The following is a 15,443-nucleotide window of genomic DNA, read 5'->3' as shown; positions in this document are numbered from 1 at the left end:
CAAATTATAATGAGACTGATAATCAATTTATCCATACTATAAATATAACTGTCCTTCCTTTCCCTATTTGAGACACACCTTTACACTTTTCTGATTCCCTCCCTATGTTCACTCATAGTCTTGCAATAAAACTTGGGAAACTGAGTCACTGAGTTTTGTTATTCTTTTGGGATGACTAACAATCAATTTTAAACTAATTCCATCCCACATCATTACAATATGAAACTGCTGGTAAATACATGGATTAGGGAAACCTGAGTTAAAAATCATCTAAGAAATTTATTAGCTATGTGATTTCATCTGTTTAAGGAGGAAAATTAAATAATAGCAACCCACCTTCTAGGACTATTGTGAGGATGACATGATTGTAAAATGTTCAAAACAGTGCCTGGCATATGGAATGCACTAGTTATAAATAGTTAAAATAGTTATAAAGTTATCGTGACTATGGAAAGCTCACTTTGGAGTGGGGAAAGTATGAGTGAGGGGTGGTGGTCCTAACTTCTGGAATTATCTCTGACCCCTCGCCCAGATTAGGCAGCAGCTACGCCTATTCGGAGAAATGTGCCTCAGAAGCCACTTCCTCTTCCCTGGAGGTGATGTCTTTGATTTTCTTCTTGGAAAGCTCCCAGATAATTATGATTTGTAGAAACTTGGTAAATTATTGCATCAGATAAACTGATAAAAAAAACCAACTTCTTTTATGAACTGAACTATTAAAAGAAGGTGGAAAATATTAGAAAACCGTTATGCTACTTTATCAGCCCTACTGAGCACGTGTTCTGAAATACTGGAACTAAAGAAACTAAACTTTCAGGCTTGCCTATATTACACAAGAAGTTTTAGCTAAAATTAATTATGAAATTAATTATGAAAATTCTTTTAAGACCTATCGAGTATATTGTTAAGGCAAAAATAGAGAGAAAAGACCTAGTAAAATATCCTTCTTTGTAAACTTACAGGGTTTATTGGAACCATCTGGTCATAACTCTCATCAACACTATGCACCTGATCTTAAGGGACTCCTTATGGATATGTCCTTTCTTATAGACCCAATCACCTGGTTCAATTAAGGTTTCCCCCTCAGTTAATAGGTTTGCACATAATTGTTATCAGCATCAAAATATTACAATACATAAACTTATAAATAAGATTTAGTAGGCCATCTAGAAATTACATAAAAGATCTGACATGGGGTTTAGGATGACCAGACAACAGAACAGACATATGGAGTAATCAAGGGATTGTTAAAGTTTAAACTGGGCAACTAGCCATCAGGAAGGACACACCTAAGAAGTAAAGGAAATAAAATTCTATAGCATGAAAGTCATTTAGGTGGGGCTACTACCTGACCTGAGCTAGGAGACAGAGATAACCCACAGACAGAGATATGGTCAGGGCCATAATTTCTGAAAAATAATCCCCCTGATTCTCAGGAATGACAAGCATCCAGGTTTTCCCCACCCCACCCCCAAAAGAAAAGTTTTTACGTTCCTTCTGTTCTGGGAGGAAGCTGTTTTTTCTAAAAGTATTTCCCTGGGGCACCTAGGTGGCACAGTGGATAAAGCACCAGCCCTGGATCCAGGAGGACCTGAGTTCAAATGCAACCTCAGATACTTTACACTTACTAGCTGTGTGACCCTGGGCAAGTCACTTAACACTCATTGCTCCACCAAAAAAAAAAAAAAAGTATTTCCCTTTCTAAAAAACAGCTTGCAATTTATCCTTTGGTAAATTTCTAAATTGGTAGATATTTCTTATTCAACCTTAAGTCAAAATATATATACACATATATACGTATATGTGTTTTGGTTTGGTTTGGTTTTTTGGTGAGGCAATTGGGATTAAGTGACTTGCCCAGGGTCACACAGCTAGTAAGTGTAAAGTATCTGAGGCTGGATTTGAACTCAGGTACTCCTGACTCCAGGGCTGGTACTCTATCCACTGCTACACCTAGCTGCCCCTAGTCAAAAAATATTTAAAACTAATTTGTCAAGATTAAATAAATGGGACTTCTGGTGCCAAGTACAGAAGGAAACCTCCAAAGCTCTCCCAAATTTCCCCTCCAAACCACTATAAAGTGGCTAAGGAATTGTCTAGAAACAGGAAAACCTGGTACGAGAGGTCTGTCTTACCTGGGTACAGCCTTGAAGCATGGGGCATTCCACCAAGTGCACCAACCCACCTGCAGAAGAGCAGTTCACCCGGCAAATGAGCAGTTTGAGACAACACCCACCACACACCAGGGATATAGAAGCTCCACCCCAAGGCTAGCCAACAGCAAGTTCCTACCAGCAGAAAGACTCTGTTTCCATAACAACCCAACAGCAGGGGGTCCTAACCCTTGGGCAAATCTGCAACAAAATTATTCCTCTAAGGGCCTGCTAATATAGAGACCCAGTTAACATAGCAACCCAGAAGCAGGGAATCTAAAAGAATATACTTTCTTTTCAGCAGTATATCTGACCTACACACAAATTGACCATGTATTAACCAAATACAGAAAAGCAAAATAGTAAACACATCCTTTTCAGATCTTAATGCAATAAAACTTACATTCAATAATGGGCAATTGAGATTAAAAACAAATTTATTTATTTATTGGTTGATCTAACTGCTTACATCATATAATAGAGAAGAAACAGATCAATGAAGAAAATTAAAAACCCCAATTAAATCTCAAACTGGAAATCCTGAAAATCAAAGAAGAAATTAAGAAAATTGAATTTAAGAAAATCATTGAACTAATAAATAAAACTATAAGCTCATTTTATGGGAATAAAATAAAATAAATAAGTCATTGGTTAATTTAATCAAAATAAAAGGAAAGAAGAAAACCAAATTACTATTATCAAAAATGTTTTTCCCTTGAGAAAGTTTTAAGGATACCTAGGGGATTGGGATCTTTAGGTTTCTTGGGGTCCCTCTGCATTCCCACAACATTCCCGCCTCTCTAATTTCTGGGCTGTAGAGATGTCTCTGTTGATTAAGGAGAAAAGGAGCAAAACATTTTATGGGCACATTCTAAGAGTCACAGGAACATTCATTAATTGTGGCTTCAGTGAAAGCTTTAATCCTAGAAATGACTAGAGCAACAAGATCCACACAGCAGAATGCATGCAAGGATCAAAATTATGGGTATGAAAGGAGCTAGTAGTGAAAACAACCATGAAGTCCAGAACAGGCTGTGAGTGTATAAGACTATAGCAATGATACATTGACAGGCTATAGAAATTAAGATGAGAAATGAATGAAAAATGAAGATGGTCTGAAACTAAGCATGGGAACCAGAAAGAAACATGCAGAAAAGGCCAAATTTTTACCCAGATTCACCTTATGATGTGTAAACCCCCAAAACACACCTCCACAGAAAAAGTACCCGCCTCAGGGGTTGATTTAGGACTCCAGGAACTCCAAATTAGGATAAACCCTCCCTGTACCTCCCAAAGGTAGAGATTATGATAATGAGTAGGACAGGCCCTCCCCTGTACCTCCTTAAAGTGGAGATTATTATAATGAAACTAATAATCAATTTATCCATACTATAAATATAACTATCTTTTCTTTCCTTATTTGAGAGATAACTTTGCATTTTTCTGGTTCTCTCCCTGTGGTCACCCACAGTATTTCAATAAAACTTGGGAAACTGAGTCACTGAGTCTTGTCATTCTTTTGGGACGACTTAAAATCAATGTGACTCTAATTCCATTCTACATCAAACTCATCAATCCAATTTCATTGCTTAAGAACTCCACATCCCAAACAAGTTTTTTTGTTTTTTGTTTTTTTCCCCAGGGCTGAAGATATTGCCCCAACTGATGGTTTCCAATAACCTGGTAAGTATACAAAATAGGGGAATCTACAGGACTGAGCCAGGTGCTCCTACCTTGTTCATTCTATCCACCCTCATAGCTGCTGTGCATTTCTTGAGACTCCACCTCATCATTTCACACAGTTATCAATTACCATTTTTAAGTAATTACAAATCAAAGTACTTCAAAATATTACAACACAAAGTCAGTGGGGCTGATAAAATAATCAAGTCTTTGTCCCTAGTTTTACCTGTCTTTCAAGATGAGGAGCTGTATTAAGTATTCTGTTTCTAAGTCCTCTTTCTCCTGGAATCACATAGAATCATAAAAAGCTTCCTATATCCTTAATAAGAATGTCCAAATGAGAAATCATACAGCCTTCCCCCTAGGAGAAAACTTTTCACAACCTTATTCAACTCACCTAAACCTTCTGTTCCTCTTTATATGCCTCTCCCGTAGGGTTCAAAACCCCTAACCTAATTTATATTTTTCATAGTTTTCCTTCAAGCTTGTCTTTTTATGTCTTGCAACCTAGTTACTCAGACTACACAATTTTCCTGTTCTTGTTTAGCCATGTTTCAGACTATATTTAATCTATTAAATATTTTCTCCTTTTTATAATTTTAAAACTATACTAATAAAATGTAAGTATATTATTCACAGAAGCAGCAGAAAAAGGCAAAAACTTTTCTTAGGTTGTCTTTTCAAATAAGTTCCTTTAGTATGTGTATTTTTATATATATGAATTTCATACAAGATAGGCTGTCTAGCTTTAAACCCAAGTCTGGGAACTTTTCATAGCAAACTGAAATGGCCTTCTTTTCTAGTTGAAAATTTTTTAAATTAGTCCTTTCGGGGCAGTTACCCCGGATTCAGGAGGACCTAAGTTCAAAAAAATTAGTCCTTTCAGAGTTGGATATGCAATAGAAAATTAACATTTTAATGCCACATTCAGGTTCTGATTAGTTTGAAATGTACAGTCAGAGCAGAATGATTCCTTCTACTTAAAAGCAAACAATATGACAAGAATATATGATTCAAAAGGGGTTGTCAAGGATAAGTATTCCTAGATGTTTTTACAAGTACTTGGGGAGGAAAACAGAATGGACAAACATGTTCATTGAGAGAGCATAAAATCTACCAATTATCCTTAGGAAAGAGGTCACAGTAGATGGGGTCTTATCTGCTAGCTATAACCTCCCACACATTTGGAGAAGCAAAGAATAAATTCTATATAACTCCAGGGTTTACTTGACACTCACTTGTCTGGGTTCAGCTGGAGTTCTTTTGGAGGCTATTTTGATCATATTAATCCAAGGTTTCAGCAAGTTCTTTTAGATAATAATATCAAAGATAGATAATAGATAGACAGATATGGATATAGATATATGAATTAACTCTCTCATTTGTAATTGGATTATTTTGCATAACACCTATTACTTTGTGGAGCTTCTGAAGTTCTGCTCTAAAGAATATATTTTGATTATTATCTTAAACTATCTTTGTCTTAACTAACTTTAGTCTTAACCATTTATTTTTGCATTAAGAAGTAAATATCCAATACCTTAAGAGATGGCTATCCCTGGAAGGAATTGGCCAGTGTTGTTTTCCCAACTAAATTATCATATTTTTTAACATGGGATTCCAGAATGGAATTGTTTTATTGATTTTTGGTGACATGTTTTATAATATAATCTGATATTATTGTCAAGTTTTATTTCAGGTAACTCTATTGTGTAGCAGTAATTATCAAAATAATCTTGTACTGGCTAAGAAATAGAGAGATAAATCAGTGAACAGAATAGATAGAAATTACACTATAGTAAATGACTATAGTAATTATACCCCAAATCCAAGCTTTTAGAACAAAAACTTTTTCAGTCCAAAAAAAAATCAAAGCTATCTATAGTCATATGAAAAAATTCTCTAAATCACTATTGATCAAAGAAATAAATGCAATAAATAATTCTTTTCTTTCCTTTTTGGGGGGGGGGGCAGGGCAATGGGGGTTAAGTGACTTGCCCAGGGTCACACAGCTAGCGTCAAGTGTCTACGGCCAGATTTAAACTCAGGTCCTCCTGTATCCACTGTGCCACCTAGCTGCCCCTTCTTTCTTTTCTATTTCTTCATTCTTTTAATTTCATTTTATTATTTCTAGGTATCTTATAATATCCTTTGTTTCACCTTTCCCAATTTTAGTTTTTAAGAACTTATTTTCTTACTGAATTTTTAAAATCTATTTTTATAATTAGTTGACTTTTCAAAATTATCTGAGTTTCTTGGATTGCTCTAATTTTTTTTCCTAATTTTTCTTCAACCTTTTATTTTTTATTTTTAAAGTCCTATTTAAGCTCTTCCAAGAACTCTTTATGGGTTTGTGACTATTTGACATTTTTCTTTGAGGTAGGAGTGGCTTTTTTAACTTCATTATTGTGATAATTTTTTTTATAACCAATATCTTGAAGAGATTCAGAGCCCCGCCCCCCACCCCAACCCCGCACCCGCTTCCTCTAAAGTCTTGACTTTTAGAGGTCTAGTTTCTCCTTGATAAAAAGATTGCATTGAATCTCTTCATCTTGGTCAGACCTATGCCAATCTTACTACTTTGTATGTTCTACTCAAGTCTGGATGGAGACAGATTTTTTTTTTTGTCTAGATTAGAAGGTCTCTCTGTCTAGGTAGGGGTAACTCACTTGTGCCATTGAAGAGGGGGGACATTCTTTGAAGACTACAGCTGATCTGGTATATAGCCCTTCATTTTAATATAACCTAATTCCAATTACATTAACCAATTAGATTTGATTGTTGTTTGATGAACCACATTCTATTTAAAGGGTATATAAGCTAGGAGCCCCAACCCCAAGATTTGGGCTTGGGTCCTCCTGAGTCCAGGGTAGGTACTTTGTCCACTGTGTCATCTAACTGCCCCATGATAACATTTTTTAGGTAAAATTGAAGGGTGAGAGGATTGCACTGGGGGAGGGGGAAGGGGAAAGGTAGAATGGGGTGAAATCCCACATGAAACAAGCAGGAAAGAGCTTATAAAGTTGGGGTTAGGAGGAGAAATGGGGAAGGAGCAGGCCAGTGAATGAGCCTTACACTCATCAGAATTGGCTCAAAAACCTTATTCTCATCAGAGTTGGCTCAAGGAAGGAATAACATACACACTCAGTTTTGTGGAGTAATATATCTAACCCTACAGGAAAAAAGGAGGGGAAGGATATAAGGAGAAGGGGTGAAAGAAGGGAGGGCAGATTGGAGAAGGGGGCAGTCAGAAGCAAAACACTTTGAGGAGGGATAGGGTAAAAGAAGATAGAAAATAGAGTAAATATCATGGGAGAGGGAATCGAATGGAGGGAAACAGTTAACAATAGTAACTGAAAAAAAATTTGAAGCAAAGGCAAGAGTAATGTTAAGATGATGATTGATTGGATGAAGATGAGAATTGATTGATGATGATGATAAAATGTGTGGTACTTATTTTTCTGGGCTATTGTGAAGAAAATTCTTTTTCTGGTATAAGGTACTATCTATCTATCTATCTATCTATCTATCTATATATATACACACATATATATGTTATATATTACTGTTGTTGCAAGAATCAGCTTCATGGGTTTATTACTGTAAAGAAATCTTTCTTTAAAGTACTATATAAGGGGGCAGCTAGGTGGCACAGTGGATTAAGCACCAGCCCTGGATTCAGGAGAACCTGAGTTCAAATCCAGCCTCAGACACTTACTAGCTATGTGACCCTGGGTAAGTTACTTAACCCCCATTGCCCTGCAAAAAAAAAAAAAAGTACTATATAAATGTAGTTTACTATGAAAAGAATGATAAGCAGGATGCTCACCCAGAATGACCTACATGAACTGATGCAATATGAAATAATATACAGTATACAAAATAACAGCAATACTGTAAGATAATCTGCTACGAAAGCTTTGGTTATTTTCTTTTTTTTTTTTTTTTTTGGTGAGGCAATTGGGGTTAAGTGACTTGCCCAGGGTCACACAGCTATTAAATGTGTGTTAATTGTCTGAGGTCGGATTTGAACTCAAGTACTCCTGACTCCAGGGCCAGTGCTCTATCCACTGTGCCACCTAACTGCCCCAGTTATTTTCAACAGTGCAAAGATCCAAGACAACTCTGAAGGTCTTAGGAAAAATGAAGTCAATCTGCAGAGAGAGGACTGATGATGTCTGAATGCAGATTGAATCATAATTTTTTTGTTAGTTCCTTTATTTGAAGTTATGTTTTTGTCTGTTTTCTTTTACAACCTAGCTAATGTGTAAATGTTTTTCATGACAGCTCGTGTATAACTTATTTTGAATTGCTTGAGTTCTTGGCGGGGGAGAATTTGAAACAAAGTCTTAAAAAAAGTTTTTAAACACCAAAAAACAATCTTAGTTAATTTGGAGCTTCATCACCCTCAAAACTAGTGTTACAAACCATAACAGACTTTTTTGTATTCACCTTCCATTAACCATCCTTTCTTCTTCCACTGTTTGTATGTATCTTTTAAAAGTCTAAGTTGGTCACTTTTTTATACTTAACAAGCAATAAACATGATGGGACCTTAAAAACAAGAGAGAGACCAAATGACCATGATTTTATTAATAACCTGCTGACTTTATTAATAAAGTGATTAAATTATTCAGGAACTATGTCTCTAAAATTTTTAATCGTCTTCTTAGTATGAATACAGCTCTTTATCCCCATAGCAGCTATCTTTCTCCTTTGCATTGTTTATTATTTTTAACCTCTTATTAGAATCAGGTTTTAGTTCTGCAGGATGGTGATGCTACAGGCCTCAAGTTTTTCATGCTTTGGTTTTTTAAGCACAGTCTTGGGGCTTGACCTTGGATACTTTTCAGTACCTCTGAGCCATAGCTAGGTCCCCCAGTCACGCTATCACAGCAAAAGGTCTTGTTCCCTCCCATGCCTATAGAATTCTTCTCTGAAACCAAAACCAGGGATTCCATTCTCCTGCAGCTCCCCACAACCAGCAGGTGCCCACCTCTCTGCTACTGCACTTACCAAGTATACCTACAGTTACAACAGTGTCTGGTTACTACAGCTGAGTCTGGCATCTCATGACAGCAGAGGGTTCTTCTAACTTTCCCAGCTCAGCTATACAATGCTGTTTATGAAGTGAAAGTTCCTATCCATAGTGATTGGTTGTCAGCTGATATTGGTGGTATCAGAAGTGATAATCCCCTTAGCTAGGGCTGGGCAGAACTAACAGTTTTTCTCCTCTCAGAAAAATTACTCAACTCTTAAAGTCTAAGAAGAAACATCACATAAGGTGGAAAGCCTAAACAGAAAGTTAGTGGGAATAAGATATTGAAAGAGGCTATGATCAGATTTCTTTTCTGCCTTTCATACTAAGAAGATAATATTCTGTTGGTAAGACTTTTCCTAGACTTTTATTTAGGAAGGTTTTTTTTAATGTAATAAATATTTTTATTTATAGTTTGAGATTCCAATTTTTATCCCTCTTTATCTCCCTCCCCTCCCCTCTACCTGAGGCAGCAAGCAATCAGATATGGGTTATTCATATATGATTATGCAAAGTCTTACTGTATTTTTTTCATTTTGTATAAGAAAATCTTATTAAAAGAAAAAAACATGAAAGAAAGTGAAAAATAGCATGCTTCAGTTTGCTGTCTCTGAGCACAATTTTCTCTTAATTCTATTCACATCACTATACATCATTTCATACCTGTCTTTCCAGGCCTTTCTGAAACCATCCTGCTTATCATTTCTTAGAGCACAATCATATTCCATCATACACCACAGTTCGTTTTGTCATTTCCCAACTGATAGAAGTTTTGTGTTTAAAATACTCTTTACCAAAAAAAAAATAATAAATTTTAAAAAAACCAATACATTTAAAATTAGGGCAGCTAGATGGCGCAGTGGATAGAGCACCGGCCCTGGATTCAGGAGTACCTGAGTTCAAATCCGGCCTCAGACACTTAACACTTACTAGCTGTGTGACCCTGGGCAAGTCACTTAACCCCAATTGCCTCACCAAAAAAATAAATAAATTAATTAAAAAAAAATACATTTAAAATACTCTTTAACTGGCAAAAATAATAGATAGTAGTGGGGGGTATTAGATTTCAAATTGTCTTTTTTGAATCACTTATTTAACAAAATTCACAATCTTTCTTTACATATATATTTTGTTTTATGCTTAAAGTAAAAAAAATTATTTCCCATAGCTTATTTGGACTGGTTATTATTAGATCATTTGCTAGGAAACCAGAGTCATTTTGTGATGTCATAGCTATGTAACTAAAGCACCATTATGTTGTTCTAGAACTGTTTTATCCAAGTTCACTGAAAGTGGTAGTTGAATCTACTTGATGCTGTGTTAGGTGGTTAAACATGAACACTGATTACTTATGATGGCTGAGAAAAGTAATCAGAAAAAGACAGAAGAATTTGAAATGGCACTTTCTTTATCAGAAACTAAAGATCTTTCTCCTCAAGATGGAACTATTGACTCAGAAATGTGCATTAGTTCAATACTTTCTTCATCTACTCCAGTAAGTGAGCAGACATCAGCTGTGGACTCTGATTTGAGGTCTCTGATTGAAGAAAATGCTTTTCAGGCTTTAACTGAGAGACCTTTGATAAAAAGACCACGCTTCACATTGTGTGATGTAGGCTCAGTAGAAGAAAATGATTTTCTCTCTCTCACCTTTCCAAAAAAGCTTTGGAAAATAGTTGAAAGTGAACAATTTAAGTCAATTTGGTGGGATAACGATGGGACTTGTGTAGTGATTGATGAAGAACTATTTAAAAAAGAAGTTTTAGAAAGAAAAGGCCCCTTCAGAATATTTGAAACAGATTGTATGAAAAGCTTCATTCGACAGCTTAATCTTTATGGCTTTAGTAAAATGAGACAGGACTTTCAAAGATCTGCTTCCCTTGCTGATTTTTTAGCAGAAGAAAAAGAAGTCTCTGTTTTAAACAAGGTAACTAAAAATAATAATAATTTTAATTCACCATGATTGCAAATGTGAATAATTTTTATATAATTATCAGGTAAAATTTTAATTGTTCAACTTTCAAAAGTTCTTATGTGTAATTATTGTAAAACAGTACCATTTCGCTATTTTTTTGTTTGAGGAAAAAGAACTAGGTGTTTTTCTGTAGCTTAATTCATTAACCAAAATAGAATAATTATTAGTTATAGGTAAAAGCTAATTTATTATAATAATAATTTCATGCCCTATGTATTATGTTAAAGAATTTTAATTGTACCTTTGATAATTCAATGACTTGTCAATTTTTATAACTCTACAAATATATTAGTAATTCAAAAGTTTATTTCAGAATGAAAATAACCTTAAGCTAAATTTTTTAAAAACTGTCCTTACATTTTGAAGCTACTTTTATTCATGAAAATTAATCAATAATGCTAACAGTAAGCTCTTTTTTTGCTATAAATTGTCACTATTTGATTTGTAAATGTGGAAATAACTTTTTTTTTCTTTTTAGTTACAGTTCTACCATAATCCTAATTTTAAAAGAGGCTACCCTCACCTTCTTGTAAGGATGAAGAGACGAGTGGGCATTAAAAATGCATCTCCAGTTCCTTTCTCATTAGATCAAGATTTCAGTAAGAGTTGCCTTAAAGTAGGGGGAAATTTAGATAGTCAGAAATCTGACTTAGTTGCTGAATCTAGTGGGAAGAATGTATGTTCAACATCTACAAATTCGAATGTGCAAAAATCTATACTGAGGAAGCTTGCCACTAGTAAGAAGCTTACTAGTACAACTACCCGAATCAGAAGTGGTTTTTCCACCCCACCGGCAGCTACTGTGAGACCATCAGAACATATTGTTGCAGATCAAAATGCTAGGCTGAACCAGTTGGCTCCTTTTCATCTACCCCAACATAGCACCCATACTCAAGTGAATACTCATGACATAGATTCCACTACAACTACATCTGCCACTTCTCTCTATAGGGTTATACCTCCTGTTCAGAATAGTCCTTTTGGGCCTATGATGGGACTTCCTACTTTTCCAGCAATGTATCCTGATTTACCAGCCATGCAGGCTCACTTAGCTAGCCTGTTGCCATTTTGTAACCCATGGTTCTCAATGCCTATGATAGCTGCTGCATCAGCTATTTCAATGTCCAGATCTTCCCATCATCACCGGACCCCTTCATACCACCATTGTCCTAACTGCAATTGTTCTTCAAGCAATGTTCCATCTACCAAAGGGGCTCCTAAAGGGAATGAATATGCAGGATACCAAAGATAAAACACATCTTTTTTTTCCCAAAAAACAAAAAGAAGCTGATTACTGAAAATGCTGTAATCCTGCAAGTATTTTATAACGAATAAAGTTAATTGTTCGTTTTTTGGTTTTTTTCTTTCTAGTTGCATGAGATGTCTAAATTAATTTTAAGTACATAGATCTGAAGTTTATCAACAGAAAGAAGAGGTTTTACAAACATTAATGATTAAATTAAGTTGTATTATTTTAGTCAGTTTATTTCATCTTCAGTTGTCTTTCTAAGATATATTGACTATGTGGGATATTGTATTTTAAAGTTGAAGCAAGTCAGTTCTTACAAATTTCTGAAATGTAATGGTTGCCTTTGTCATTTTACAAATTATTATGTTTCTTGAATAAGAGGATTGGGGGGGCAATGAGGGTTAAGTGACTTTCTCAGGGTCACACAGCTAGTGTCAAGTGTCTGAATCCCGATTTGAACTCAGGTCCTCCTGAATCCAGGGCTGGTGCTTTATCAACTGTGCCCACCTAGCTGCCCCAAAAATGAGAGGAAATTTTAAAAAGTATTTAAGATACTGTTATTTTCAAATTTTCAAAAGTAGATCTTAAAACTTTGAATTTTTTTAAAGAAATATTTGGTTTTTGAAAGGGATTTTTACTCTTTAAAAAAAGATTAGGCTGGAAGGCAAAGTTTGGTGAATCTCTTGAATTTGGGAGTTCTGAGATGTAGTAGGGCTAAAAGTCATTGACTAACAACAATGAGGTAACTTCATTAGATCTGGCATTAAGGAACCAAGCAACATGGAAATTGAATAGGTAAAAGGTCCCGTGCTGATTGGTAGTGTGATAGAAAAGGCCTGTCTAGCCTAGAGTTTCAGCCTGGTCTGGTTCTTCCTCAAGTCCTCTGCCATGAGCCTGCTTCAACCACGAACTGCTCCCACCATCTGAGTGTGGAAGCTTTTTACAGATCCAGAGCAGAGGCGGTCCTTACACACTGCTAAGCTGATTGGTAGGCATCATCCAAATCCATTCTAAAGGGCTGGCCAGGTGTGGTTACAATCTAACCACCCTTAAGTAGGTACTTAGTCAGTTTCTCATTCTCACCCAATTCAAACAATACTAAATCAATCAGGTGTGGCCCCAGGCATATGCCAAATTTTATCACATTTGTCAGACTAAGTGATGTATGCATACATTTGTTTGTACATGTACACATATGTGTATATGTGTGTTTCCAAACATATATAAATATATATATATATGTTTATATACATATATATATAATTATGATAGAGATTTAGGATGCAGTTGTTGCTAATAGAAATCACAGAGAAGTTATCTTTAAGGGGCACAGTAGGGTCTTTAAATTTTTGTTTAGAACTCAAAATGATGGGTTTTTTTAATTTAAAAATTTTTTATTTTTTTTTTCAGAATAATGTTAATAGTAACTTAAGTGCTGAAGCATACAAACAAAATGAAGAGGAAGATTTTAAAGTTTAAGGGAAAATAATGTTGCACAATAAATCAACAAACATTACACCAAACATGAAAATAGGGAGGGAGAAGGATCGAACAATGAATTAACGAATCACAGATTATCTTTCTCCATTTCTAAATAATGTGGCCTGGATGCATTCTCCTCAAAAGTTTGCAACTGTTCCTTGGGATCTACATTTGAATGCTGAACCCCTGAATTAGGAGTTTGGAAATGGGGCCAGGAAAACTTCACAAGAATTCTCATATTTAGAAAAAAAAGTGGCCTCTTGCCCCAATAAATCGACATGTAGGTATTTATATACTTCTCTAACTATGTGTATTTCTTCATATGAATGAAATGACAGTTTCTTAAGAATATACATATAAATAAATTTGCTATAGGAGATAATGTGAGTGTGAAAAGGCTCTAACATATAACTAATGAGGGACTTTGGGGAAAAAAGAAATCCAGAAAACTTTTAGGGAAAAAGAAGAGGAATTAGTCATGTGTTGATGGCAAGGCATGAAACAATAAGTATTGATTAAATTCCTACTTATATGCCAAGTGATGGGCTGGGTATTGGGAATATACTAATACAAAGAATTCAACAATTTCTATTATCAAAAAAAACTTATCAAGGGAGATAAACAATACACATAAAGGTATATTGAGTTTCTGAACAAGCTCCACACACAAACAGGTTGAAACCCCAGAATATGGCTGGCTACGTTCTCTCCTTTATTTAGGCTTTAAGGAATATCCTAAAGGGGCTATGAGATTCTTCTAATGCTGTTGTACCAATTTCCCATTCACATATATTCTACATAAAATCAAGTGACAATGATATTGCTCAGTCAATAGCAATTGTGAGTGTAACAGTGACTATACTTGCATATGTCATCTGACCCAGGTTTCTCCAGTACTATAGAGGTTTGGGAGATGTCTAGTCTGTAGCATTGGGACCAGCCCCCACCAATCATGCTCTTCCAATTTTAGCAGTCCCCTGAACAACATTTCCATTTAACTAGCTAACAGTTGGATTGTCTTTTACCTAAAAATATTTACTTCAAATGCAGAGCAAGAACAAACATTCAGCCAGGAATCCTGACACTAAGGTAATGCGCCTATTTTGCTGGGGTAAGTCATATGCTTAGGATAGACATTTTCTTAACTCATCTATGGTTTGGAGGCTTTTTGCATAATTGCCAGTTACTTAAATGCATATGAAGGAAATAGAAATGTAATCCATAGGTGTTAGTGTGAGGAACAATTTGGAGATTAAAGTTGGAAAATTACTCAGTTCCTCAGTAGGTAAGACAGAGGTGATGGCCCCTTCTGAACATTAATTAAAGATCAATAACCAACTTTTTTATATTCCTTTGAGATCTGCAAAGGTTTATCAAGGTTTATCTCATTTAATTTTCATAATTTATAAAAAAAATTTCTAGCAGGCCTCTTTGTGGTATCAAAGAATTACAAGTTTAGGGAATACCCACCAATTGGGAATGGGTGAACAAGCTGTTATATGAATGTGATGGAATACTATTGTGCTATAAGAAATGATGAGCTGGCAGATTTCAGAAAAACCTGGAAAAAGACTTAAGTGGACTGACACTGAGTGAGATGAGCAAAAACAGAACATTGTACACAGTATCTAGAACATGGTGTTTGGATAAATTGTGATAGACTTGACTCTTCTCAGCAATACAATGGTCCAAGATAGTTCCAAAGGACTCATGATGGAAAATGCTCTCGAAATCCAGGAAATAGAAATAATGGAGTCTGAATGAAGATTGAAAGATACAATTTTCACTTTATTTATTTATTTATTTATTTATTTATTATTATATTATTTATTATTTATGATTTATTATATTTATTTATTTTCT

General features: G+C 35.2%; 1 protein-coding gene across 1 annotated transcript; it reads left to right on the top strand.

Annotated features, from left to right (window-relative positions):
• Window positions 1–10,228: 10,228 nt before the first annotated feature.
• LOC122734036 (heat shock transcription factor, Y-linked-like) lies at window positions 10,229–12,101 on the top strand. The gene is made up of 2 exons (XM_043974710.1): window positions 10,229–10,801; window positions 11,328–12,101. Exons 1-2 carry the CDS (start codon window positions 10,229–10,231, stop codon window positions 12,099–12,101), a joined length of 1,347 nt encoding a protein of 448 aa, XP_043830645.1.
• The last annotated feature ends 3,342 nt before the right edge of the window (window positions 12,102–15,443 follow it).

The sequence above is a fragment of the Dromiciops gliroides genome, chromosome X (assembly GCF_019393635.1).
Source record: "Dromiciops gliroides isolate mDroGli1 chromosome X, mDroGli1.pri, whole genome shotgun sequence".
NCBI lineage: Eukaryota > Metazoa > Chordata > Mammalia > Microbiotheria > Microbiotheriidae > Dromiciops > Dromiciops gliroides.
This window is presented reverse-complemented; position numbering and strand designations above follow the sequence as displayed.